Here is a 26,665-nt window from a genome sequence, read left to right as displayed (position 1 = left end):
ACAACTTTTAAAAAACTATAAATAAATCTTAAAAAATAACTTAGAATTAAATCAAGAGGTTTTACCTATTCCAATTCTGGATCACATATGTGCAAAGTTGTAAGATTATGAAATCCAATAAAAGAAAAATTTTAGGCCTTAGAAACGGTAACACTATAGCTGGCATGCCAATCTGCGAGTCCGCAATCTGCAATGCAATTATTGCATATAACATAGGCATATTATTTAAAAAAAAAATAGAAAACCCTATAAAAATTATCATAATCCAAGGTTTTCAATATTTGCCCTATAAAAGTAATTATTTAGCGTACGCTACGAAAACTATTGACATTACATAACATAATGTACTATAAGTTTATAATACTTATCATTGCCTACAAAAAGTCCGTGAGGTAATCATCTAATTATTATAGTTAAGTAGCAATATTATTTTTTTATTCAAATTAGTCAATCAAAATACGGGTACAATCGAAATATGATGACATTCTTACTTAACTAAATAGATACTGTTCATGTCTATAGATGTTACCACTATCCATCAGGTGGGCCGTCAGCTTGTTTACTATTTTAAGTTGCATAAAAAAATAGTTTTATAATCAAGGGCGTTTATGTACTACATGTGCAATTTCTCTTTATTTTTTTATTTATTTATTTATTTATTTAAATAACTGATCCATTCTTGATTAAAAAATTTAGAAATTACGTTGGGTATAAAAATCCTGGCCGTGTTTCCGGCATAGATAATATAATACTATGCTTATGGGTGTCGTAAGAGGCGACAAAGGGGACTTAATGGTACAGATATGGGCAGCAGCGTCCCTCTTAAAATATCTCTAAAAGCTTAACTCCGATTGCCAACTTGCCTGCCAAGCGTGGCGACTACTGACAAAACTATCCTTATGAGGAAGTCTTATGTTTAACAGTGGATAGTCAATGGCTGAAATGGTGATGATGATAAAAACGCAAAAAGTAAGAAAAATGCCACGATGTGACTGAACTGCCTCACCTACACTAAATATTATTATTATCTCTATTGATGTAAGTACAAATTTAAGCTACTAATTTATCTTGCTATCTAGCTACCCGTATGGAACGGAGGCGAGTCGCTAGTTAACTATGCGTTTTAATCGTCTGATTCTGATTCCATAATGAGTCATTCCATAGTGGCCATAACAATTTCGATATTTACTTGGACATTTGTCACTCAATTCTTCTGAAACCGCTGAAGGGATTTTAATAAAATTGTTACGCAAATAAATTATATTATCCAAAATTAGCCTATAAGACCTAAAATGTACGTTTTCACGCTATTCACTTGTAAACCCCGTAATAAAGTATACATACTGCAATAACATAATAGTTATCAAATTGAAATCCGAAAGATACTGCCCTTAGATAATCCAGAAGATGCTAGTTCAAATCCGATCCGCTTCGATATTTTTCATTCAATAATAGGTATTATTGAATGAAAATAATATAATAATTATTATTTTTATATCTTTTTCCATATTACTATTTAAGAGCACTTGCAAGTTTTTGTATAGTACATGTATGTTACTGCTGTAATGATATAATTAGGTAATTTTGGTTTTTAGATAAGTAACCAGGTTATTGACACTATTCGTAATTTATATCGTTACTAATATTGTAAATGTACAAATATTTGATTTTATATTTTGGCATTTAATTGATTCAACCAATCGCTGTATTTGGTAGACAGTAATATTTGGAACCGGAAAAGAACCAAAGTAACCGTAAAAAACATAGCTCGAAAGATAAGCAAGCTAAAGTGGCAATGGGCTGGTCGAAAGCTCGAAGAACTGACAACCGATTTGAAAGAAAGGTTCTTTAGTGGCGACTTCCTATGGGCATACGTAGTGTAGTGTGACGACCCCCCACTAGATGGAATGACAACCTCAAATGCATTGCAGGGAGTCAGTGGATGCAAGTGGCTCAGGACCGTTCCTTATGGAAGTCTAAGGGGAGGCCTATGTCCAGCAGTGGACAGATAATGGCTGAAATAATGATGAATATTTGAAATGGAGAAGGCTACTAATCCTGGTCAATCAATATGTCAACATATGAGTTACATGCGCGGAGTCGCGGTTCGAGTAAAAACTAGTATGATTACATGGCCTTAACACTAACAAGATAATGTGTAGCGAGGAACAAGAGCGGGCGGCCGCATTCCGCCGAAGATCATGACCTTGCCTTAACCGCCTTAATTAAAAGCGAAAGTTTCAATAAGCTCCTTATGGGTGCGGGTTCGATTATTGTGTGTGACGTCACGTAAAACCGAATGTCACGAGTAGATACAGGTTCAATATAAAACGAGAGCGTTCACAAAGTTGGACAGTACAATTTCATTATTGGACAAATTCACAACCAAAAATGGCATTCAAGGTATTGCAATATGCAAATATTGATAATGATAAAGTGATATAATTTGCATTGATTGATAACAGTGTTAATTAATAAAAGTTTACTTATTTGTTTACAGTTTGTCGTTCTTGCTTGTTTGGTGGCGGCTGCAAGCGCCGGCCTGCTCCCAGCAGCGCCTGTCGCTTATTCGGCCCCACTGTCTTACTCGTCCCAGGCCATCCACGCCGCTCCTGTTGCGTACTCCGCACCAGTAGCCTACGCAGCCCCAGTCGCTAAGGTCGCCGCTGTTGCCCCCGTTGCCAAAGTTGTGGAGGCTTACGACCCCCACCCTCAGTACAGCTTCGCCTACGATGTGCAAGATGGTCACTCCGGTGACTCTAAGTCCCAGCACGAGACCCGCGACGGTGATGTTGTCCAGGGCTCTTACTCCGTTGTCGACCCCGATGGTACCAAGCGCACCGTAGAGTACACCGCCGACCCACACAACGGTTTTAACGCTGTCGTGCACAGAGAGCCCCTCGCCGTGAAGGTCGCCGCTGCTCCTGTCGCGTACGCTGCGCCCGTTGCCAAAATCGCAGCTCCCGTTGCGTATGCTGCCGCACCCGTCGCGAAGGTCGCCTACTCCGCTCCCATCTCTTACGCCGCCGCACCCGTTGCCAAGGTTGCTTATGCCGCTCCCGTGGCATACTCCACCCCATTGTTACATCACTAAGTCATTAATTTTAGGATTATAATCTTGAATGCCATAATGTAAATAAATTATCTATTTATGAAAAAAAATTAGTTATTTATGTATTTACCTATTCATTTCCTATGGATTGTTGATCAGTAGAAGTAGAATTCGAAAAGAAGGCTAAACTTAGTAAAAAATAAAATTAAAGTAAAAAAATAAATGAATTCATTTAGAGATATGCTGTCATACTTGCTACTAGTGCATTTTTATAATGAGTTGAAAAGCTTCATTTGTATTATTCTGGATGAAATATCAGAAAATCTGAAAAATGTAGAATCTTTACTAATAATATAAACGCGAAAGTGAGAATGTTTGTTATCTCTTAGCATTTTAACTGCTCAATCAATGGCAATAAAATTTGGTATGTTTGTACTATTAAGGATAGAGAAGGATATAGGCTATTTTTTATCCCTGTCAATGAATATACACACACTCACACAGCGAAGTCGCAGGTAGAAGGTAGTAGTAATATAAAGTTTAAAATGAATAATTAGATATTGGATTTATTTGTCTAGGGGTATAGCGTCAAACTATTTATTTATAGCCTATCAAGTTTTTTTTTTATACAACTTAGAATGGCAAACAAGCTAATGGCCCACCTGATGGAAAGTGGTAACCGTCGCCTATACACATGAGCAGTACCATGGATATAACTGAGTATACTGTTTCGCACATGATTTCGCCATTCCTGAGGACTCAGGTGTTATTTCTCTATACCCTGTAAATTCGCGCCATATCCCACCTTTCAAACCGAAACACACCTATGTAAACACAACTGCTTCATGGTAGAAACACGAATGGGACAAAGGTGCCCAAGCAAACGACTTTTGTACAAAGTTTCCCTCTGGTATTTATGTTATACCATTTTCCCTTAGTCTAAGCCAATCTTTGTAAGTAACAAAAATGTACCTACTTATTCGGTATAAATACTGAAGAGATTACAAATAGTATCTATTTATATTAATATATAATTTGCATGTATAAAATATAAAGAAATAGAAATAAAATTGCATACAAAGATATTTTTACACAAATACATTCATGTGGATGCCGTGTAGTCCCAGAATAGAATAGGTCACCCGTTCCTTTCCCGTGAGTGTAGTAAGCGACGAAAAAGGGAATATAAAGGTCGAGGATTGGACAACAGGGTTCCTCTTAAAACATCACCAAAAATCCAACTACGGTTGTCAACTTGCCTGCCTACCATGGTTACTACTGGCAAAACCCGCTTTATAGGAAAGGCCTATGTAAAGCGGTAGAAAATTAAAATTACTGATTATAGCATCATTTATTTAATTAATTTTTGCCGTCATTTAATCCGTGTGGTTATTTTTTTTTATGGATGATAATGGAATGGTAACCTCACTTGTATTATCAGTATACGCTGGCGGGACACCACTAATAGATGATAGGTGAGGATGAAAGCAGGTCAGGCGACGAATCATCAATCAGCCAAACAGCCAATCGTGACGAATTCCACAAGAATTCACCACGATGGTTTTACAGGGGGAACCGCGTGGAAGTCAATCTAAAAGGATATATTGGGCTGTTATTATTGGGCTAGCAATAGGGTTGTTAGAGCTCATTACAAACAATCCCTTCCCATTGTTATTAATATTTAATTGTATAAAATTATTATAATAAATCAATTGTTCTATTATTTATTATAAAAATATAACACCGTTTTTACCTTCAGCATCCGAGGCATTGCGTCATTTAGCAGGGTGAACAAGTCAAGATCGAGTAATAATAATTGGCCTTGATGAAAGTAACCTATGTCCTGTGTTTTGGTTCGAAAGGTGGGATATAACAAAGAGATTACAAGGTACATAGGTACACCTTACTCCTCAGAAATAGCAACGCACGAAGGGTATCAATGGGTAATATCTTTCATATCAATGGGCCACACAGTATACTCTGTTATGTTCACGGTACTGTTCATGTCTATAGCCCACGGTTACTACTTTCCATCAGGTGGACCATCATCTTGTTTGCCATTTTAAGTTACATAAAAAAAGTCCTTCATCATCTCAAATTATGAGTGTATTAAATTCATGACAATTAAATTAAAGAACTAAGTGGTAACAAAAAAATTTACACTTTTGCTTTTATAATACGTGTATTAGGCAGGGTTATTATTATATTTATTTCTAGCTATTACTCATAGCTTTGTATTTTTGCTGTATCTTTCAACTTTAAGTTGAAATTTTCAAAAATCCTTTCTTAGAAGATGTTAACGGAGTCTATATCAAATTAGCGTACAATTTTGTAATTTATGATATTTAATGAATTTGTAGCATACTTTAGGACTTATTTTTAAACAATGTAATTTTTTTACATTAAAATAACGTTAAAATTTACAAATACACACAAAAGAGTGTATTTTCGTATTAATGTATGATAAGTATATAAAAAATTATTACCCTCGATTTAATATCTTTTTTATTAACTGATTGTTAATTTTAGTCATATCAAGTATAAATCTATATCTGTAATGGTATATTATCTATGTTTATACTAATATCATAGAAATCTGTTGTTATGAAAACTGTTGCCAATTCGTTGCAAGGGTTAATTACATTATTAATCGATTTCTTTTTTTATATTTATTTGGTCTTCCAGCAATTGTTACACTGATAAGATTTAATATTGGAATTACTGTCTATTTATACTTATTTCAAAACGAGATTCTCAATTTGAGTATTCCTGTATATTTTAAAACACTACCAACCATTTTACCAAACGAATGTGTGTTGTTGTTGTTGTTGTTGTGTGTTCGTGTTTTTGTTCATACTGAAGTCAGCCCAGTAAATGTAGCTTAACATTTCGTTCGTTATAAATCCTACCATAAAAGCCCAAAGGAATGATATTTTAACATTTTTAAACTGTATGTATTATGTAATTTTAACACCATATTTGTATTTGGTTCGGGCCCATAATTTCGGAAAACATTTCATGGCAGGCCCTCTGATAACCCCTCATAAGTACGAGTACAATAGGGTTTGTAAAAGAGGTACAATTTGATTTGATATAATTTGACGCCCGATTTTAATAATTCTTTTACTGATTAAAAAGGAGACGTCAAGAGTCTCCAGAATCAGTTATACATCAGATGCGTATTATAAAAGTGGATGAACCAAGAGATGTATGAGAGATTAGCGGTATGTATAGTATACCGTTCTCTCTATCCACCACTATAATATCTATTATAATTAGATAAGGTTTCGCTACAATTGTGTTGTATACTTTTATGATATGACTAAACTGTAGTTATCTACAATAAAAGATTATGTTGAATATAATAATAAACAAAATATACAAAACGCAAAAGACATTTGAATATGTCAAAAAGTTGAAAGCTCAGAAAGTCCGATCGAACGTGGGCTCAAATAATTTGACGTCACATAAAACTGAATGTCACGAGTGGATACCTGTTTGATATAAAAAGAGAGCGTTCACTGAATATGGCAGTTCAATTTCATTCTTGGACATATTCACAAGTCACAGAAATGGCATTCAAGGTACTTACACATTTAAAATGATAAAGTGATACAATTTGCATAGACTGATAACAGTGATAATTAATGAAACTTAATTTACTTGTTCACAGTTTGTCGTTCTTGCTTGTTTGGTGGCGGCTGCAAGCGCCGGCCTGCTCCCAGCAGCGCCTGTCGCTTATTCGGCCCCACTGTCTTACTCGTCCCAGGCCATCCACGCCGCTCCTGTTGCGTACTCCGCACCAGTAGCCTACGCAGCCCCAGTTGCTAAGGTCGCCGCTGTTGCCCCCGTTGCCAAAGTCGTGGAGGCTTACGACTCCCACCCTCAATACAGCTTCGCCTACGATGTGCAAGATGGTCACTCCGGTGACTCCAAGTCCCAGCACGAGACCCGCGACGGTGACGTTGTCCAGGGCTCTTACTCCGTTGTCGACCCCGATGGTACCAAGCGCACCGTAGAGTACACCGCCGACCCACACAACGGTTTCAACGCTGTAGTGCACAGAGAGCCCCTCGCCGTGAAGGTCGCCGCTGCTCCTGTCGCGTACGCTGCGCCCGTTGCCAAAATCGCAGCTCCCGTTGCGTATGCTGCCGCACCCGTCGCGAAGGTCGCCTACTCCGCTCCCATCTCTTACGCCGCCGCACCCGTTGCCAAGGTTGCTTATGCCGCTCCCGTGGCATACTCTACCCCAGTGTTACATCACTAAGTCATTATTTTTAGGATTATAATCTTGAATGCCATAATCTAAATAAATTTATTTATAAAGTAATAATTTTATGATTTATTTCCTGGCTCAACCACTTTAAATATTTATAGTAAATTTATAAAGAAGAAAAATTTAATTTTTTTATATGTATTAGTAATAAACTCAAAAACTATTCAAATGATTTAAACTTTTTTTGCAAAGAAAGCTACATAATCAACAAGTAATAAAGGCTTTATATTTCCGAAAATTCTATCTATCCGTGCGACACCGGTTTCGATCGTTAGTATAATATATGTATCTATATCTAAATTCTGCATCATGTACTTACTGTATGTGCACTTAATATATTAATTTTTATTTTGGTATTTTGTACTTCGTAAATGTAAACTTTAAATAATTTATTTATATTATAATAATAATCATTTATATTATATTTTTTCATTCAAATTTTATACTTTACTTTTATGATTTTATTAAATTGTTATATACAATCTTTTACAGTTTTTATGAGAATAAAAGCAAAAAGAGACACATTTAATTATATTTGTATACTTTAATGAAAGAAGTATTTTGTAGAGATTTACTATGAAAGTGTTATAATTATATATCGAAAAGCTGAAAACCAAGAGTGCCCGATCGAGGTGGTGCAGGTAAAGTCCGTTCTTGTCCCGGAATAACTGACAGTCCTCTTTGGAGACGTTGACGACGCTCGGCACGTTCTTGGCTAAACTCTTGTTTACGAGGTAATACCGAAAATCGCCTGCCAGTTGGAACAGTCGACATACGTTTAAATAGTACTTGAGTTTTTACCTTTTGCGAGTCATCCATGATGGCAACTATTTGTTTCTCTCTCTGTATTATTGCCTTGCGTTCATCGGCAGATACAGCTTCCGCTGCCATTTCCGCGCATTTACATAAAAACGCTTGGACGCGTTCCGGGTCTTGTAATTTCTTTGACCATTCGTAAGCTTCTTCAACTTGAATACGGACCTCATTAACGTTACCTTGTTGCATATCACCACTCATTAACACGAAACATCCATTTAACCACCACGTGACGTTCGTTAGTTCCTGAGCTTCTCTTTGACATCTTTTTGCATAAAATTTTGCAAGTGCATAGTTTTTTTGAGTACATAAAAGTCGTGCAAGCTCATACATTAACCAGCATTTCATTGTAGCATTTTCACACATCTCAAGCGTAGTGATCACTTTCTCCGTCGCTTGTTTGATATCAATAAACTTGTATGGATAATTGGCCATTACAGAATCAAATGACTGCGGTCGACCTACAGGAAGACCCATAAGGAAAGCAATCCTTCGGCGATTTCCACGCTCACTGAGAGTATAAGATAAACGATGCTGAGCCAGATACCCTTCTCCGACTGCCCTATATAATCGATCTGTGTAAACTTCCTTGTCAGGCAGTGTTCGAGGCGTTTTCGAATCAAGAAACAATTGCATGCGCTCAGCTTGTGCTATCAAGTCCATTATACGATTGTCACGTAAGCTTTTTTCAATTTGTTTTAACAGACGTTCGGAAGTACGTGCCCCTATTTCGCGTTCTTTTATTAATATAGCCTCCTTATATTTATTTTGGTATTTAGATTCAGCCTTTTCTGCTAGTTTAATAGTATAATATGGTCGTTGTGAGCGCAACATATCTTGACGCTCATTTAATGAACGAAGTGCCTCCTTTACAATAGCTTTCAATTGAAGACTGCCACTTGAATTTGCAGATTTTATACGAGGATCTTCCGTAAGCTCCTGAAGAAAAAATTTATCATATGCCATTGGTCCAAGATATTTCATGGCGAGGACTCTAGATAAAGTCAGATGTTTCCGTGCTTCTATTTGTGTCAATTTGCGTTTTCTTTCTGGTTGTGGAATCCTAGAGACATGAAGGGATTTTTGAGGTGCATTTTTATCTGTGCGAGTTGCTTCTGTTTCTTTGATTAAGGGCAAAAAACCTAACATAACACCGCCTGCATTGTTTCCTATGCAATCTTGTATAGTTTCAATACCTTGGTTAATCCCTTCTAAAAAATAAGGTGGTTGACGACGAACTCTAACACCCCGGAAGTTCATAACAACGGATCTTTCAAAATCGGACATTGTGTACATAGCTCGGGCTTGCATATTACGTGCTATCATATTACCAGGTTCGAGCTTAAGTGCAACTTCAGCATCTGCATACGCTTGTATTGGTTGTACAGCATCAGCACACACTTGACTGCGACCAGTAAGTGTCCGTACATCATTTGGTGCACTCTTAAAAGCCTCATCAAAAGAGGCTTTCGCTTTCTCAAATTGTTCGAGGCGACGTAAACATGCACCTCTTTCACGATAAACTGTTAACGCACCGTAAAGTTGTTTTTCTTCCATTTTATATATTTGTATTCCAATACGTGTTTCAATAAAATTAAATTCACAATTAGTAAATCATGTTCTAAATTATAATTTAGTCATAAATAGCATTTTGTATATATATGTCAAGAGAAAACTTTACCTGACGCTCTTGACGCTTGTTGAAAATTAATAAATAAAGAAGTACTAATACCGTAAAAACTATTATTCTCCATCTACGTCACAGATATAAGTATTAGCCAACTTTTAACTTCTCAATATAACATGATCTTGACAAAACTTGAAGAAAATTTGAATATTATGAATCTCTTATTAAATGGAATTCATATACAGGAAGGAGATACAAGTATTCGCATATACAGATGCTTTAATTTAGTTTTTAGTAATAGCAATATAACATGTTTTAACAAAATTATTAATTTAAAGGAAAAGGCATTTTAGATTTGGCCGCGGGCTTAAGTTCTAATAAGTTAGGTAAAATAGAGTTTGTAATTTTTATTTTAGACTTAGTAAAACTTTTATGTTTATAGTGGTAGTTTATTTCTTTTTACTCTTGTAATATATTTTATCTCTGTATTGTTTGTGGGTTACAAAAATATAGATAAATATTTAATGGCGTTTAAGAATATTTGACCTATAAATTGTTGATAATAGAATGAAACTAAATAAACTCCAGTACAAAAATGTTTATTTTTTAGCCTTTAATGCAAAAATAAGTCAGTCCTTTTGTTGTAATAGGTCGTTACACGGCTACAACGGGGGCAGCAGGAGCATAGCTGTAAGCTAGTGGTGATACTGCGAGCCTTGAGAATGGAGACACGATGGGTGCGGCGGCAACCTTGGCTACGGGTGCTGTGTAGGCAGCAGCTACGGGAGCCGTGTACGCGGCAACCTTGGCGACAGGCGCAGCATACGCGGCAGCATATGGGGCTGCTACTGCTGCGGTGAGTCTTGCAGGTGCCACAGCGGCAACTGGGGCAGCCGCTATGCGAGCAGGTACTACCGCTGGGGCAGCGGCTACTAGTGGCTCCTTACGTACGACGGCGTTGAATCCATTTACAGAGTCAGCGGCGTAGTCAACAACGCGACGAGTACCGTCAGGTTCTACCACAGAGTATGAGCCTTGAACCAGATCTCCATCGCGTTGTTCTTGCTGACTCTTGTAGTCGCCGGTCAGGGAATCCGCTACGTTGTATCCAAATCTATATTGGGGAAGAGGATCAAATTCTTCCAGTCTTGCCGCTACTGCTGGAGCCGCCGCGACAACAGGCGCAGCCGCGAGAGGTGCTGCTACCGCCGCCGGCGCTACACTAGCACGTGCAACGGCCACAAGGCACGAGATGATGACGAACTGGAAGTAAGAAATGATATAAACATTAGCCAAATTACTAAGAATGCTAATAAAATATCACACGTGTACACGTCACAACCGCTGTACTTGAAATAGTGACACAATTTTGCGAGGGCGAGACTAGTGCAGTTGCGCAAGCGCATGCGCGGAGAAATTACTAACAAGCTGAGGATACTGTACCCGTCAAGGACGTGTAATGTAACGCGTCCCGCATCCAAATCAGCTTAGACAAGACACGCCGATACTTGGCGTTGCCTGCGTAAAGTACTATTGCTTAAGTAAAAAGAATAACAACATTTAAACTAGAACGGAACATTTATGGTACTGCAGTTAAAATATAAAAAAAAAGCTTTAGTCACTTTACTGTTCTTAAATGACATGTATTAAACTTGGTGTTAAAAGATGTAAATGAATACATGTCTACATCTTTCAGTGTAATTGTACTTAAAAATAAATATTTGATTAAAAATCAAATTATAACTCTTAATAATCATTAAGTACGTAATATGATATGCACTACTAAACGATGTGATAATTATCATGAAATTATAATGAAATGTTTCTATAAATAAGCTATTTTTTAAATTTAGATAACGAGAAAATATTATTAGCTAAAACAATAGCAATTAGTTTTGATTACTTGTTACGAGCAGAAAATAATTAATTATACTGTAATTTGTATTTATTGATTTTTTAATATATGCTTTAATTAATCATTACTATTGATTTGATTTTATTCAGGATCCAAATTTACCTTAAAGGCCATTTTTTTCCTGTGGATGGGTTGTGGAAGGAAGCCAGATATGACTATGCTCCTGTTCTGCCGACCGAGGTATATATACTAGTGGCGGGTTGTGACACTGTCCCAAGTTCACGCTTAGTATTATGTCTGCGCATCATTATGGATGTGCACGCAATTGGAAATGAGCTGCAATTTGTCAATGGCGGAAAATTTAAACATGTTCTTGACTTTACGCCAAACGTTATGAAATTGTTACAAATTATTCAGTTGCTCAGTGGTTCGATCTATATGGTCCATGAGTATATTCATTGGATACATTATATACCTGAAAGACTGTGAAAGTAATAAAATAAAATGGTACGGAATAATTTAATATTGTCGGGCTTTATTTTCCTCCTAGATCATGGTCTCTCAGACCCACGGACTGATTACTTATTTAACAAACATTGCGCGATCACTTCGTGATCTTTTACTAATTGATATTTTATAATGTTATGTAGCACCTATTGCTTCCTAATGTCCAATAAGAAAAATTTGCGAAAAGTGCATGCAATCCAGATGGGTTAGATGCACTTTTTTTTAATAAACAGAACCATTGGCAATCAAGTGATATTATAGAGATATACCTAGTTCATAACAGTAAATAATAATACATAAAGTATAATATTAATATTCTTTAGCTAATGCAATAATTTAATAATTGCGCAGCAAAGACATTTCGAATGTTCTTTCGTTAATTGCTTACAGATGAAAATTGACAGTTAATATTAAGAACTTTTCAACTGTTAGTAAGAAACTTAATCGACATATAGATAATGTTGGTTGAAAAGAAAAAAAAACACCAACAATACTTATTCCATTCCATAAAAATATCTATATAACTAATAATTTAGATTTCGTATAAAACTAAGCCCAGTTCAAATTATTAAAACTTAAAATTTTGTATAATAGTTGTCATTATCATAAATGAATAATATTCTATAACGAGAAAGGATGTTAAATTTCTTGAGGATAAATTAAAGATTCCAAGTATCTCTACTACAATCTTTAATAATCACAATTTATTTACCATTGACATAGATAAAAATAGACGCCGCAAGTACCCTAAGTTATATGAAAATTATTAAGCGTGTATTTAATAAACAACTTACTTGACTTGCTTTGATGTTATAAAGACTATTTATTGATAGCACTCTTTTTTTTTGTTCCTGTGGTCCGGCATAGACAAGGCCACCCCTTCCTTTCCCGTTGGTGTCGTAAGGGATGACTAAAAGAGGGCGAGAGATGGGCAGAAGCGTCCCTCTTAAAACATCTCTAAAGCATCGCAGTTAGGCTTGCTAGGTTGTCAATTCACCTGCCAAGCATGGCAACTAATGGCAAAACCCTCCCAAAGGGGAGATTTATGTTCAACAGTAGAATAACAGTTAAAGGCCAATATGATGATTCAATTTATTTATCCAAAAAGATAATGAGATTTTCTTTTTCTGATACTGTTCATATATACAGTCAAATACACGTATTGTACATAGAAAACTCCAAACAGATACCAACGAACATGCTCATAAGCCATAAATATAAAAATTAAAATGTGCGGGGATTAAACCCACGACCACCTGCATTGTGTTCAGTGCGTCAGCAGTGTGTTCAACCGCTACGCCATCAAGGTAACGACCTTAGTAGTATAACGCAGTGGATTATGATAATGGCTTAACATAGTGGTTTTGGTTAATGTACGGGGCAAAATTATAATCATTATCATCCTTTTAAGGGAGTTTTCTCATTGTGAAACTGAACGTTTTCCTCAAACAGGTCGTAAAAGAGTAAAAAAATATTATCCTATCACACTAAGATGGCAGTTAACTACACCGTGTTAGTATGGTAGGTTCAATATTTTTCTTTCATCGTATCGATTTCAGTATATTTATCTGCTTATTGTCACAAGACGTCTTTCGCGAAATAAACAGAAATTGATTAACATTTTATCATTAAATATCAGAAGGTGTTTGTGGTATAATTAATTCTTAAAAATTTATGATCATAAAAGATGTCTCATAGTTTCAATCATCAAATCTTGTCGTTAAGCTTCATACTATTATTTAAATATACTTGACAGTGCCACAATTCTTTCGAATTGTATACTGATATAAAAAAATTAACAAATTAAGTAATATCATAGTGTCGTATGATTTATAAATCGTGGTATACCATGATAATAAAATTAATAATTAACTTTCTAATTATTTATAAATTGATACTTATGCTTTAACAAATGACATTTTTTAAAACAGAAATGAATAGTTTTATATAGCTATGAGGGTACAGATAAATATATTATGTAAAACAAAATGTTAATCTGTTTTCTGTTCACAGATTCACATACACACAAAGACTGCCAAAATCACCCTCATTTGACTTTGCCGTAACATTTGCAACGTCATTGCATCATGTATATTTAATACATAACCTCTGTCTACTAACCCTCAATCTTTATTTTCAAGACGACTTTGTGGATAGAATAAAATAATAAAATAAGAATTACACAATATTATTAAATATATTTTCAGTTCGTCATTCTATGACAATAAATAATTTTACTTAATCCGCGTCAGTTCGTCAATGCTTAGTGGTGGTAGACTGGTTGTGAATAGGCAATGGGTGCAGCAATTTTGGCAACTGGTGCAGCGTACGCGACAGGAGCAGCAACTTTAGCCACAGCGGCAACTTTCACGCCCACTGGCTCTCTGTATACAACAGCATTGAAACCATTGTGGGGGTCAGCGGTATACTCAACGGTGCGCTTAGTGCCATCGGGGTCCACGACGGAATACGAGCCTTGCACAACATCTCCATCACGAGATTCGTGCTGGGTCTTAGAGTCGCCAGTTAGGCCGTCCTGAACATCGTAGGCGAAGCTGTATTGGGGGTGGGGATCATACTCTTCCACGGCGACTTTGGCTACGGGGGCGACGGCAGCCACCTTAGCAACAGGGGCGGCGTAGGCGACTGGACTAGCAGCATAGGCTACGGGGGCGGCGGCAGCCACCTTGGCAACTGGAGCGGCATATGCAACTGGACTGGCAGCATAGGTGACAGGGGCGGCGGCAGCCACCTTGGCGACTGGAGCGGCATATGCGACTGGACTGGCAGCATAGGCCACAGGGGCGGCGGCTTGGTAGGTCAAAGGTGCAGCTGGGACAACACCACCTCTGGCAATCGCCACCAGACAAATAAATACGGCGAACTGAAAGTAAAATAATCTGATTTAGCATTTGTTTTTAATGTACAACTGCCCATATATCATATAATTTATCTATGATCGATCTCAATTTGATTCATTGCTCACCTTGAATGCCATTTTGCTAGTAGTAACTATATGATCGAAAGATGAGGTATGTATAATGTTGAATATGATCAGTGTTGCGGTTATATATTGAACGCAATATGCCCGAGGCGAGAGCTAATATTCGGTCAACAGGCCCGCCTCTCTGTCGATGACATGTACTGATCTGTAAACCAATTGTATCGGTTTATATGGAACAAGGACTACTAGCTCGCAAATTTAAAAATATTGCTTAGGTACTTCATATAGGATTGTTAATGTTATAAATTTGCACATATATGTGTGTATTTGAGTATGATATCTAGATATATCTAAAGTGAATTTAACCGATAAGAAAATTTCATGAGTGTTTAAGAATACTTAAGTAAAATATAAATTGGATGAACTGCTTATAAAGACCTTTTTTATGATCTCAAAATTCGAACAGTGGCAGAAAAACAATACATTGTATATAAAAGTTCTAATCTGAAGTTACAAGCACAAGTAGTATCTATTATATTTGCTGGTTGGCTTTTGGCCACAACAGAAAATCAGTGTTCCTTTTCAGGACAAAGCAATAATTTAACTTGTAACTATTTTATGTTACAGCCGTATACCATATCAGTCTTTGTTACATTTCTTATGTTGTATTTTTGCCCTTTATTTTCTTTTCGTGTGTGTTTATCGAATTTTGTTGTAGTGTGTGTGCTGAAGACAGAAAAAAATATATTATTGTGTGTTACTAAATACTAATTATTCTTTTTTTTATATTGTTTGATTATTTTATGAAATTTTGTAAAGCAAAACAGCTGACCGACAACTTGATGGAAAATAGTAATCATTGTACTAAGGACATAAACATCACAAAATACACTACGATGCCTATAGTTCATTAACCGATAACTTCATACCCTGGAATATTATATAACGGTCCTAAGCTACCTGTATCCATTGACTTCCTGCAATGCGTTTGAGGTCGTCACTCCATCTAATGGAAGGTCATCGTGCATTGCGTTTGTCTGTACGAAATCATTATCTTCATCATCACTTATTTATGTAGTTGTATTTATTATCGAATTGGTCACATTATTGCTAGACTAGGCTAGTCTATAGAACTAGATTAGATTATGGTTATAATTATCTGTATTCTTTAGGTATCCTAGTAACATACTTTAAAAATATGTAAAATATACACTAGTGACCTTTCTGGCAACAAAAAGAAGCGATAAGTTCAGTGTTTGCTTTTTCGTAAGTGATTTTTATGTTTTACTATAAATTTCAATTTAATTCTTGTAATATGGCACCCACACACATTATCATAATGCTCCTTGAAATGCACTCCATAACTTTTGTATTTATATGACGAGGGTAGATGGAAAAAGTAAATAATTCGATTTTTGTAATTTTTGAGGATGAATGAATAATAATAATAAACACCATTAATCATATTATATAGCGCCAACTGGTTTAAATTAAGCAAAGCTTGTAGATTATATGATTTGATTGATAGATATAGGTACATGCTTTTTTTTAAATAAAAAAAAAATAATAATACAAACATACATACTTATATTTGGATTGTGTAGGGATTGAACCCGCGACCATTAGAAGTTAATGCAAAATGTTAAGCCAATAGACCAAGCGTGACATTTAACATAATAACAACAGTCGGCAAATGTCTCTGACTATCCTATCCTGTATTATAGTCGTGACCATTTTTGTTTTGCTTTAATACATTTGAAACAAATTATATGATCGTACTTATAATAATATGCAGCGCCGGTCTTAATGTACTTGGTGCTCTCGGGCCCGATGACGCCCGGTGACTTTGTTGATTGGTGATAAAAAAAAAATGCTGAGGCATGACCTGGTAACATGCAATGTGAATCCTGACCCGATCGATGCTGCTGCTGATGACGTACACATCAATATAATGGCTACAAGGGCTCTGCGAGCTGCGGCCCACAGTGCAAGGCGACAGATTGCAACATAAAGCACTGTACTAAATCTGAAGAAAACTCCAAATGACGTTGATACAATTATAATTAACATACGAGACGAACACAGTAGGTTCATACAATTTCCGTTACAAATATACACACGCGCGCGCGCGCGCACGCCCTTACTCACGCACGCACGCACGCACTCATGCATGCACGCACGTATGGCTCGAAATATACGTTCCGGACTTTATAAGAGCTGAAGACTGTCCCTCATCTAGCCCAAACCTCAACCCTTTAGACTTCAAATTATGGTCAGTTTTAGAAGATATGGTTCCTCTAAACGACACTGCGATATTGTCTCTTAAAAAATCTTTGGAGCAAGGAGTAGCGAAATTTACCTTGAAAGTAGTGCGTAAATCCATAGCTTCGTGGCCAGACAGATTAAAGGCCTTTAAAAAAAAAAAAAAAAAAAAGATTAAAGGCCTGTATAAAAGCCAAAGGTGGTCATTTCGAATAGAATATTTTTATAATTTTTGCTGAGACTAATAAATATGTAGGTATAAATTTTAATAATATTACATTACTTCATAAAAAATGCATTTTCATTTGTAACAGAACTTTTGGCTGGACTAGGTATATTAATAATTATGTTGGTGTAGCGGTTAAACATACCGCCTCGTCTTTCGATGGCTGTGGCTTCAATTCCTACAAGTTTGTAATGGCAAAGGTTTAGACTTATGAATGTGGCTGTTTGTATTGGTTTGGGTTTATTCTGTATATAATATTAAAAATATCTATTAAATGGAACTATGTAATATATCTAGTAACTTATATTTATTTAATTTATTTATTTATTAATTTATTTAATTTATTTATTATTTATTATATTTATTTATTAATATTTATTTTCAGCCCAAAATCGAGCTTGAAACTTGTTACAGTTTTAAAATTTACTTATAATACTTTTAAGTATTTTATTGATTTATCGCATAGGAAAATATGGATTTATTTACTTATATCTGAACATTTTATTTTACTAATCTTTGAGACATTAAATAATTATTATAGAAATTAGATTTTCATGTAAAATTTGTTACTTATTGTTTTAAACTTGAATAAAAACCTATTGTATTCTGTTCTGGAGTAAGAAAATAACTATTTTCTCTGACAGATGTGATATAAAATTCATTTTAAAGTTAAATCAGTTGAAATATTATTTAGTTTTATTCTTTGTTTACAGTTATAAAGAAAATAATAAAAACTAGACTCTTTTTAGAAAATATATTTTAATTTAATTTCAATCTCATGTTCTATAAAAATAAATAATTACTTGTTCATACATTAATGACTAGTCAAGAAGGATTTAATATTTCAGTGGTGGATAAGAGGAGCAGAATAGGCCACGGGCGCAGCTAATTTAGCTACAGGGGCAGCGTGAACAACAGGGGCAGCTGGAACCACGGGAGCGGCAGCATATGCCACAGGCGCAGCGATCTTAGCAACAGGAGCGACTGCGGCTACCTTCACAGCGGCGGGCTCCTTGTGTACCACGGCATTGAAACCATTGTGGGGATCAGCGGTGTATTCAACCGTACGCTTAGTGCCGTCCGGGTCAACGACGGAGTAGGAACCTTGAACAACATCACCATCGCGGGTCTCATGTTGAGTCTTGGAGTCACCGGTGAGTCCGTCTTGAACATCGTATGCGAAGCTGTATTGAGGATGGGGATCGTACTCCTCGACAGCGACTTTCGCGACGGGTGCGACAGCGGCGAGTTTGGCGACAGGGGCGGCGTAAGCGACTGGTGCGGCATGCACTAGCGGCGCGGCCGGAGCGGCATGCACCACGGGTGCAGCTGCATATGCGACCGGAGCCGGGTGTGCGGCGTAGGCTGCGGGGGCAACAACGCCCGCCTGTGCGGCGGCAAACACGCACATCAGCACTACCAGCTAGAATAATAAAGTACAATTATTATTATATTCTAATAGCAACACAGGTTAATTGTCCCTAAATTATTTTCTTTCTATAGTCTCAATTTTCAATCCTACAGCTATTCCTATTGTAATTTACTTATAGTAAATTATCTCGTGATAGGCTGACTAAAATAAAACACCTTATAAATGCATGAATAGAAAAAAAAGTTTATGCATTTGATATTTATAATTTCAACGTATTATAAACAATAGATTTTAATTATGATGCTATAAATCCTACCTTGAAAGCCATGATAAAAGGAAAAGGATGTGACTTCACTATGAGGGAACCTCAAGTTGAATGTGCCATAGTTGAATCCGTCAGACTTTTTATATGCCTCTCAGCTGCGTTTGATATTGCATTACCACGTTGTTCTCGTGTATGAGCCATTATAAACCGGCCATTTTAAAATGTAATGTTATTTAATAATATCTTGTAGAGTAAGCGTCGAATAAATTTGTTCGAGTAATATAAAAACAAGAATAGGTAGGTTATGATTGATCTCGAGCACAAAGATCACTTGCTTTACTGTGCTGCTTTCTTTGGGTGGTGGCATGTCCTTGCGATGACATGCATAACTGTTTGCTGATATATTTTTTGTTTAAAAGAACTGGGTCAATTTATTTGTCTATTAATATAAATTGTATTACTGGATGTAATTGTTGTCTTAGATTAGATGAAGTGTCTCCATAGGAATGCTTTGAAAAAAACGTATCAACTTTTTCATACAATTTTGCGTGATAAATAGTTATGGATGTTTCCTTTATAACTTCTATATTTACTTTGTCTTATTTTATAATTTAATGCGTATACGCTCATTTTATTTATTAAATAAACGTCAGCTTATATTTTATGAGTAAGTATATATAACACAGATAAAAAAATTAGTTAACTAATTAGCTAATTAGCTGATAAAAAGTTGACCCGTTTTTGAGACTCGATGCTCTATCTATATAATCTGAGGTTGTTGTATACATAATAATGAAAATAATACAATATTGTTTGAATCATCAACAACAAACCACAATAATATTGTAAGTGAATTGGTGAGTTCCTCTTAAGAGAATAAGAAAGATTTTATCAAGCTGATCAGACGTTCTGGGTGTAATTTTATTTCAAATAGTTCTTTCCTTGCAAGAAGCTATTTAATAGCATTCTTATTCCGTACTAGCTCCTTACGATGGCTTGAATATTAAAATTATTATAATAATACTATACTCATACTTCATTTATCCGTACATTTTATAAATAGAATTTTACATGGAGATTATTCTTTATATAACTGAATATATTTCAATAATATTTACACTTTGCTCCTGAATTGTTGGGGCAACATTTTATGTATATATTTATTTAATGCTCCATACCTTTGTCCTCTGTAATAGCAACACATGATGGGTACCATGGTTCTCACAGTGCATTCTGTGACATCCATGGTCCGTACCTTTAGACAACGATTACTACTTTTCTGCAAATAGGCCTTGGCTATTGGCCTTGGGCCAAAGCTTGTTTGTCATTACACGTTATATAAAAACTTGTCTCGGTAAGCAAGTTAGCTACCTTTTTAAAACCGGATGACTCTCTGTCATCTTGCACTAAGTCTTTACACTAATTTCTTGGGATTTCAAGGTTTAATTGCACTTAATACAGTACAGAGGGGATGTTAAGTATGCTATACTTTGAAAATAAGCAACAATACAATACTAAGTAAAGGGTACTACTCTTAGAGTTGTGTCACTGTTCAGCGATTTTGTTTTCTATTTATTAATTATAAGTATGATGTGAAAAAATATTTTTAGTTGATACGCATTAAAATAGCTTCAAATGTAGTATGTAGTAACAATTTACCTCACTGTAACAAAATTAATAATTATTAATTTTTTTTATTCATTTAACCGCAGGTACGATCCTTAATCTATGGCAATCTCTCATTTTTTTTAAGTAAGTTACTGCAAAAAGTTTTAAAGGTATAAAGTGGATAGCCATATAAGTCCCAAATTGAAAAACAATAAACAATTATTTGACATTTATGGGACTATCATTTAAAAAACTACAAAGCAGTCAGCGTGCATAATTTACGATACAGGTACTTTAGTAGATATTCACTGAAATATATAAGCACTATAAACATTGTTCCATACATACATACATACATATCTGTATTGTCTCCCATTAGGGTAAGAAACAATGGAACGCCAAATGCTTCGATTCAAACAAACCTAGCTTCTTCCACATTCACATTGTTCCATTCATATTATATTATAATAAAATAATAAATAGATTATAATACTTTAAATTTCTCTTCGCGTGTATGAATCATCCTATGTCAGAAGAAGCTTGAAAGCGGAATAAATGCTATAGAAATTATAGCTTTCAGAAGTGATTGTTGGATATAACATTAAAAGGCTGATTAATTAAAAGTGTAGCCTGAAAAACTATGTAGTAGAAAAGATTGAAAAGAGATTATTGCATTAATTTAATCTTTTGGAGACGATGAATAAAAAAAATACGAAATATGTATGTATGTAATATGTATCAGGCATAAATAAATTGAGATGCAACAGAAATATAAATAAGTGCCAAACCTTGCTGGAGACAGCCATATGACGACTAAATAGCTGATGCACTAATTAAGGACTACATTAAAGGTTTCCTTAATCCGAGAGTTTAAATAGAAGTATTTAGCGTTCCGTTGTTTCTGTCTACCCCAATAGGTGACAAGCGTGATGTATATATATGTATATATATATATATATATATATATATATATATATATAGCTATTGCACCTATTCTGACTTCTCAACCCTGGTTAACCACCAGACCAACCATACCAGAATGATATACAGAATTTTGCATTTTTCACTTAAACCCAGTGCAACCGACTCCCGATTACAATGCAGGATAAACTTAAGTTCTTGTAGTCTGTTCCATATGTCAATCTATCAGATTTCTATAACTGTTAACCAGTACCATTAAAAACAGTAAACGCCTCTATTTAATACAATAGCAGTATGCACGTCGTATATACGTGAGTTTATATTGTTAACAGGCGCTATGTGGTGGACTAGAACGGCAACACAATTACGTCGATTCAATGTTCGTTCATATGGTGCTTTACACGACCCTTTGGATCATGTAACTGGCATTCAAAAGCGAGAGCTTCTTGCTCATCTAGCAGGAGAGTGCGATCCTTTTCGTATCATGGCCATAAAGAGAGGTAGCTGTTTTTATTTTGTTATAAAAATGGGGTGTCCACTCATTGTTTTACTCTTTCACCGTCACCATCATTATATCAGCCCTTAACTGTCCGCTGTTGAACATAAGCCGTCCTCAGAACTTCTGGGCCAAAAGGGAAGTTTTGCTAGAAGTTGATATTACAACGAAATCTTTACGCTCAGGACCAATATGAACTACATTTCAAATAGATTTAAAACAAAATTATTATAAATTAGACGACTTTGTACCAACTTCGTATCACGAAACAATGCCATCTATTAAAAGTAATTCGAAGTAACTATTTCCATACAAAATTACCTGTTTTTAATTTTCAATTTTTCAGCTGAATTTTAAGGATTTTTAGGCTTTTTTTTAAACCATCTCTATATTAAAGTGAATAAAACAAAAAATAAATATACAAAACGGTCGTGCTATTTTTGAGTTATAGCGAGACTAACAAAAAACAATATTATATTATTATATTTAGTTTATAATAGTACATAAAACAGTAATTTCATGAAACTCTCAAATTAAAATATTAGATTAAGAGATAAGTTTAGAGAAGTGGCGCCTCTGAATCGAGCCTACTGTCTGTGCTATTAAGCAACCAAATGAAATGATGAAGTCCGTATTGTGCTAGAGCAATACTCATTGGGGTCTACTGTAGTATTTTAGGCAATTGTATATTAATTATAGTAACTTTGTTACGTAATGACATTGTGGGTGTAACTAATTGAATATGTATATTGTGCTAGAGCAAATAGGCTCAACGTACTCGTATTTCGCAACTGTTTAAAAAGAACACCAACATAACTGATCACACTGCCGCAGGTCCCGGTACATGCGAGCGTCCAAACCTGATACCAAGCGCTTATGCCTCCCGGCTGATGGGTTGCATCTGCCACCCAGACCAGAACCACGCTGAGTACATGTGGTTGCACCAGGGTGTTCCCAAGCGATGCGGCTGCGGATACTGGTTCGAACTGTGTCCCGTTGCACCTTTATAATTGGATCTTGTAATACATTAGTTCTATTGGATTTTTATTAAAAAATACCTAAATTTATTAACGGAATTTTATTTGCTTTTATTTAACTAGAAATTTTAGAACAATAAACAATAATTTTAACATAGACAGTGTTCCATTTCGTCTATAAGAATGGCTAACTTTGTGCCAAATATTGAAATCAAACGCAAAATTAAATTAAAGACGGGGCGGATATATAGATATTAAGGAAAGATGGAAAAAGTCGTTAATAAAGTTGTGGTTTAGGAAGAAATATAGAGCAGGAAGTAGAATACTACATAATATCGCCAAAGTCTATCAAGACGTAAACGTAGCATTGTAGAGAGAAGATCTACCAATATGCAGTAGGTTGTTTTATATAATAATAACCATTAAATAACTTTATCTAGTTGAAACATCGGAGGAGGTAAATAACTTTTCTACTATTATAATTCGTATTATGTTTTGAGGTGCTCCAAATCTATTTAACAGTCAACAGGCAGGATTACCATTCCATTATCTTCCATTTAAAAAAAAAGAACACTTAAACTAATTACATAAATATGTAAATATTTTCTTAGTACATATGTACTGATTGACTGTGATAAAAAAATATTCTATATTGTTATCTAGTAATCGTAAATAAATTATTTAAAATTGTACAAAACAATTTTTGTCGGGTAAACTAGTTTATAACAAACTTTAAATTGATTTAAATCAATTAAAATAAAATCAAATATAATAATAAATTTAATGTTAAGCCGAAACTGAGAAAAACAGAAAATATCTCGACCTGGCTCACGAGGTGCCCGAAATGTGGGGGGTGACATCCACCGAAATCTTTCCAATCGTTATGTCGGTGAACGGTCTTATCCCAACAAGTCTGGAACAACATCTCAGACGGTTGGGATTCCGAGGCGGCTCACTCCCGGGAAAGATGCAGAAAGCGGTGCTCTTAGATTCTGCCCGCATTGTACGCCGGTTTCTCTCCCTGGGGCCCTGAACCCCGGCCTTCTGCCGGGGGTTAGTTGCCATCTCCTCTCCTTAAGAGGGCAGATGAGATATTTTGTAAAATTTATAAAATAAATTTAATGTTATAAAAATAACTATGTACAATGACGGGATTTCATTGTGTTTATCAATAATGTGTATTAATGTGAGAAACGGTGGAGGTCTGGGTAAATTGGCTTGTTAATGTATAAGTCTTAAGGCCGCCACTCACCCGCCGGCGCCCTACTTCGCGCGCGTGACCGTGAACTGCAGTGCCGTATAACACCTTTGTACCGGAACTCTTTGATTCATCCTATTATATAATACAAAAAGTTTATTGCCATTATGATATTTATTTGTTACAGGAATTCTAATATTTGTGAGCTAGTATCACTTGGTTGGTTAAGAGATGCTGCCATACAAATAATTCATTATAAGTCAGTAATCCAAATTTGATTCTACTTTTACACTATAAATTTTTCGAACTTTTGTTCCACTACAATTTAGTAAGGATACATTTGAGTAGAATCGTAAATACATTGTACATAGGTAATAACTCTTAACGCCACTGAAATAAAAATTCTAAAATAAAAAAACAAACTTTATTTTAGGATTTTAGAAGATCTCCAAATAGAAATGATGAAGAAAATTGTATACCTACTAAACACATACATTCATATTCAAGAATCTTATTTTTTAATCTAAATAAATATGTAAATTCAATTCAAATTTTTTTGTTACATTATTAAATATTTGTGCGCAAGCTCGTGTTCTAATTTTGTTTAATAAAATAAGATCTATAATTAGATTAAAAATAATTTTATTCATATTTAATTAAGTTTACACGTAGTAGTATATAATAGAAAAAGTAAAGTCGAAATGGTATGATTTTTACTTTCTTTATTAGGTTTAAGAAACTGAACCTTCCTCGGATTCGTAAGTTAAAACATTCACCGCAAATGACTCGCAACATTTGACTAAGCAAAACGAACACTGATATGTACTCGGAGAAAGGCTTAGTACTTACCGATTTCGTAAACAGATGTCAGTGTATTTATACATCGTTTAATCGCAATCGTATTATTACGTTAGTATAACAAATATTTTACATTTTAATCATTCACAATTTCATCATATCAGGTACCTTGTATTTAGATAATTTATAATATTTAATACATTATATTAAATCGTAACCATTTTTTTTTATTAATTTGTTTATTAAGATTGAAATATTTCGAAATAAATTTGTAATTTTGTCAATATTAATACTAAACTAAATTAGTCTAAACACACAATAATTTTGTAATTAACAAGCGCTCTATATCAGTTACTACATTAAATAATACTTTTACACAGCATTATCTTATATTAATAATTCACATAATTGAAGTATCAACCTAAACTTACAATAATATCACAATTTTAGGAAAGATGTATGCACGATTTTGTATCTCAATGATTATTAGGTATAAAATATTGACCATGTGCAAATGTATTATCTTCCGAGGACAGCTCGTTTTCTGGCGTAAAATATACAGGTTGTTGAACGTAATCCACTTTGTCGTAATATTGGATTTGTGAATGTCTGTCCGAGTCTTCCATTCGTACATCTGTCACATAATCTGGTTTTGCTTGGTATCGAGCGTCATATTGATATGTATTTTCTTTGGGAATATACTGAGATTCTTTTTGAGAAACAACATTCTCGGCAGGCTCTTTACGTACAACGGCTTTAAATCCTTCCTTCGGATCTGCTGTGTATTCAACGGTGCGTTTCGTACCGTCTGGATCTATTACAGAATAAGCCCCGCTGACAGTGCCTCCATGTCTCACTTCGTACTGACTTTTTGTGTCTCCGGTAGTGGGATCTTCAATATTATATGAGTATTTGTATTCCGTATCAGTAGGTGGTGGATCTGTTACTATGATACCGAGGATAATTGGCACGCTGCAAATAAATAATAATAGCTCCTGAAACAAAAAAAGTATAATATGAAATCTCATAAAAAATATATTGTTAGGTAATATTTACTAATCTTGTTTTTTTTTTATACAACTCAGAATGGCAAACAAGTGAACGGCGCACTTGATGGAAAGCTTTGCATATAAACATAGGCAATTCGTGGATATCATAAAATACATTATTGTGATTGGACTGGTATGAAATACAAGATTAAATTATGGCACGATATTTACGAAATTGTATAATTTGAACTAAATATATTGATATAATATTAATAAACGTATTTGCATTTACCCTTAGCATGTTGTGATCGCGCTCGACAATAGGCTTCGCTGTAAATAGTCCACCAAATTTAATCGCTGGTGGTATTTATAGAAGCAGCTTGCGTTCACTCGAATGTTCCGTATTGCCAACATCCATGGCTGCCGCATGTGCTTGCATTGTTGCAAGCCGTGCTTATAATTAAATAGACCATACT

General features: G+C 35.1%; 8 protein-coding genes across 8 annotated transcripts; 3 read left to right on the top strand and 5 right to left on the bottom strand.

Moving 5' to 3' along the window:
• Positions 1-2,276: 2,276 nt before the first annotated feature.
• Positions 2,277-3,165, top strand: LOC113520417 (larval cuticle protein A3A-like). The gene is made up of 2 exons (XM_026905745.3): positions 2,277-2,403; positions 2,501-3,165. Exons 1-2 carry the CDS (start codon positions 2,392-2,394, stop codon positions 3,092-3,094), a joined length of 606 nt encoding a protein of 201 aa, XP_026761546.2. The 5' UTR covers positions 2,277-2,391; the 3' UTR covers positions 3,095-3,165.
• A 3,408-nt stretch (positions 3,166-6,573) lies between these two features.
• On the top strand, positions 6,574-7,379 carry LOC113520416 (larval cuticle protein A3A-like). Its single transcript, XM_026905743.3, has 2 exons — positions 6,574-6,636; positions 6,726-7,379. The coding sequence occupies exons 1-2, from the start codon at positions 6,580-6,582 to the stop codon at positions 7,317-7,319; spliced, it is 651 nt and encodes a 216-aa protein (XP_026761544.3). The 5' UTR covers positions 6,574-6,579; the 3' UTR covers positions 7,320-7,379.
• A 540-nt stretch (positions 7,380-7,919) lies between these two features.
• On the bottom strand, positions 7,920-9,799 carry LOC113520412 (outer dynein arm-docking complex subunit 4-like). Its single transcript, XM_026905738.3, has one exon. The coding sequence runs from the start codon at positions 9,699-9,701 to the stop codon at positions 7,920-7,922; it is 1,782 nt and encodes a 593-aa protein (XP_026761539.2). The 5' UTR covers positions 9,702-9,799.
• A 555-nt stretch (positions 9,800-10,354) lies between these two features.
• On the bottom strand, positions 10,355-11,890 carry LOC113520415 (larval cuticle protein A2B-like). The gene is made up of 2 exons (XM_026905742.3): positions 11,789-11,890; positions 10,355-11,034 (listed from the first exon to the last, which is right to left on the bottom strand). The coding sequence occupies exons 1-2, from the start codon at positions 11,798-11,800 to the stop codon at positions 10,426-10,428; spliced, it is 621 nt and encodes a 206-aa protein (XP_026761543.2). The 5' UTR covers positions 11,801-11,890; the 3' UTR covers positions 10,355-10,425.
• A 2,432-nt stretch (positions 11,891-14,322) lies between these two features.
• On the bottom strand, positions 14,323-15,190 carry LOC128201342 (larval cuticle protein A2B-like). Its single transcript, XM_052898036.1, has 2 exons — positions 15,120-15,190; positions 14,323-15,017 (listed from the first exon to the last, which is right to left on the bottom strand). Exons 1-2 carry the CDS (start codon positions 15,129-15,131, stop codon positions 14,397-14,399), a joined length of 633 nt encoding a protein of 210 aa, XP_052753996.1. The 5' UTR covers positions 15,132-15,190; the 3' UTR covers positions 14,323-14,396.
• A 3,114-nt stretch (positions 15,191-18,304) lies between these two features.
• Positions 18,305-19,344, bottom strand: LOC113520413 (larval cuticle protein A3A-like). Its single transcript, XM_026905739.3, has 2 exons — positions 19,254-19,344; positions 18,305-18,988 (listed from the first exon to the last, which is right to left on the bottom strand). Exons 1-2 carry the CDS (start codon positions 19,263-19,265, stop codon positions 18,410-18,412), a joined length of 591 nt encoding a protein of 196 aa, XP_026761540.2. The 5' UTR covers positions 19,266-19,344; the 3' UTR covers positions 18,305-18,409.
• A 1,667-nt stretch (positions 19,345-21,011) lies between these two features.
• Positions 21,012-23,252, top strand: LOC113520253 (cytochrome c oxidase subunit 5B, mitochondrial-like). The gene is made up of 3 exons (XM_026905527.3): positions 21,012-21,099; positions 22,064-22,231; positions 23,062-23,252. Exons 2-3 carry the CDS (start codon positions 22,069-22,071, stop codon positions 23,235-23,237), a joined length of 339 nt encoding a protein of 112 aa, XP_026761328.2. The 5' UTR covers positions 21,012-21,099; positions 22,064-22,068; the 3' UTR covers positions 23,238-23,252.
• Positions 23,253-24,993: 1,741 nt separating this feature from the next.
• Positions 24,994-26,569, bottom strand: LOC113520252 (uncharacterized). The gene is made up of 2 exons (XM_026905526.3): positions 26,482-26,569; positions 24,994-26,195 (listed from the first exon to the last, which is right to left on the bottom strand). The coding sequence occupies exons 1-2, from the start codon at positions 26,488-26,490 to the stop codon at positions 25,677-25,679; spliced, it is 528 nt and encodes a 175-aa protein (XP_026761327.3). The 5' UTR covers positions 26,491-26,569; the 3' UTR covers positions 24,994-25,676.
• Between the last annotated feature and the right edge of the window lie 96 nt (positions 26,570-26,665).

The sequence above is a fragment of the Galleria mellonella genome, unplaced genomic scaffold (genome assembly GCF_026898425.1).
Source record: "Galleria mellonella isolate WM207_F2 unplaced genomic scaffold, CSIRO_AGI_GalMel_v1 utg40, whole genome shotgun sequence".
NCBI classification, from domain to species: Eukaryota; Metazoa; Arthropoda; class Insecta; order Lepidoptera; family Pyralidae; genus Galleria; species Galleria mellonella.
This window is presented reverse-complemented; position numbering and strand designations above follow the sequence as displayed.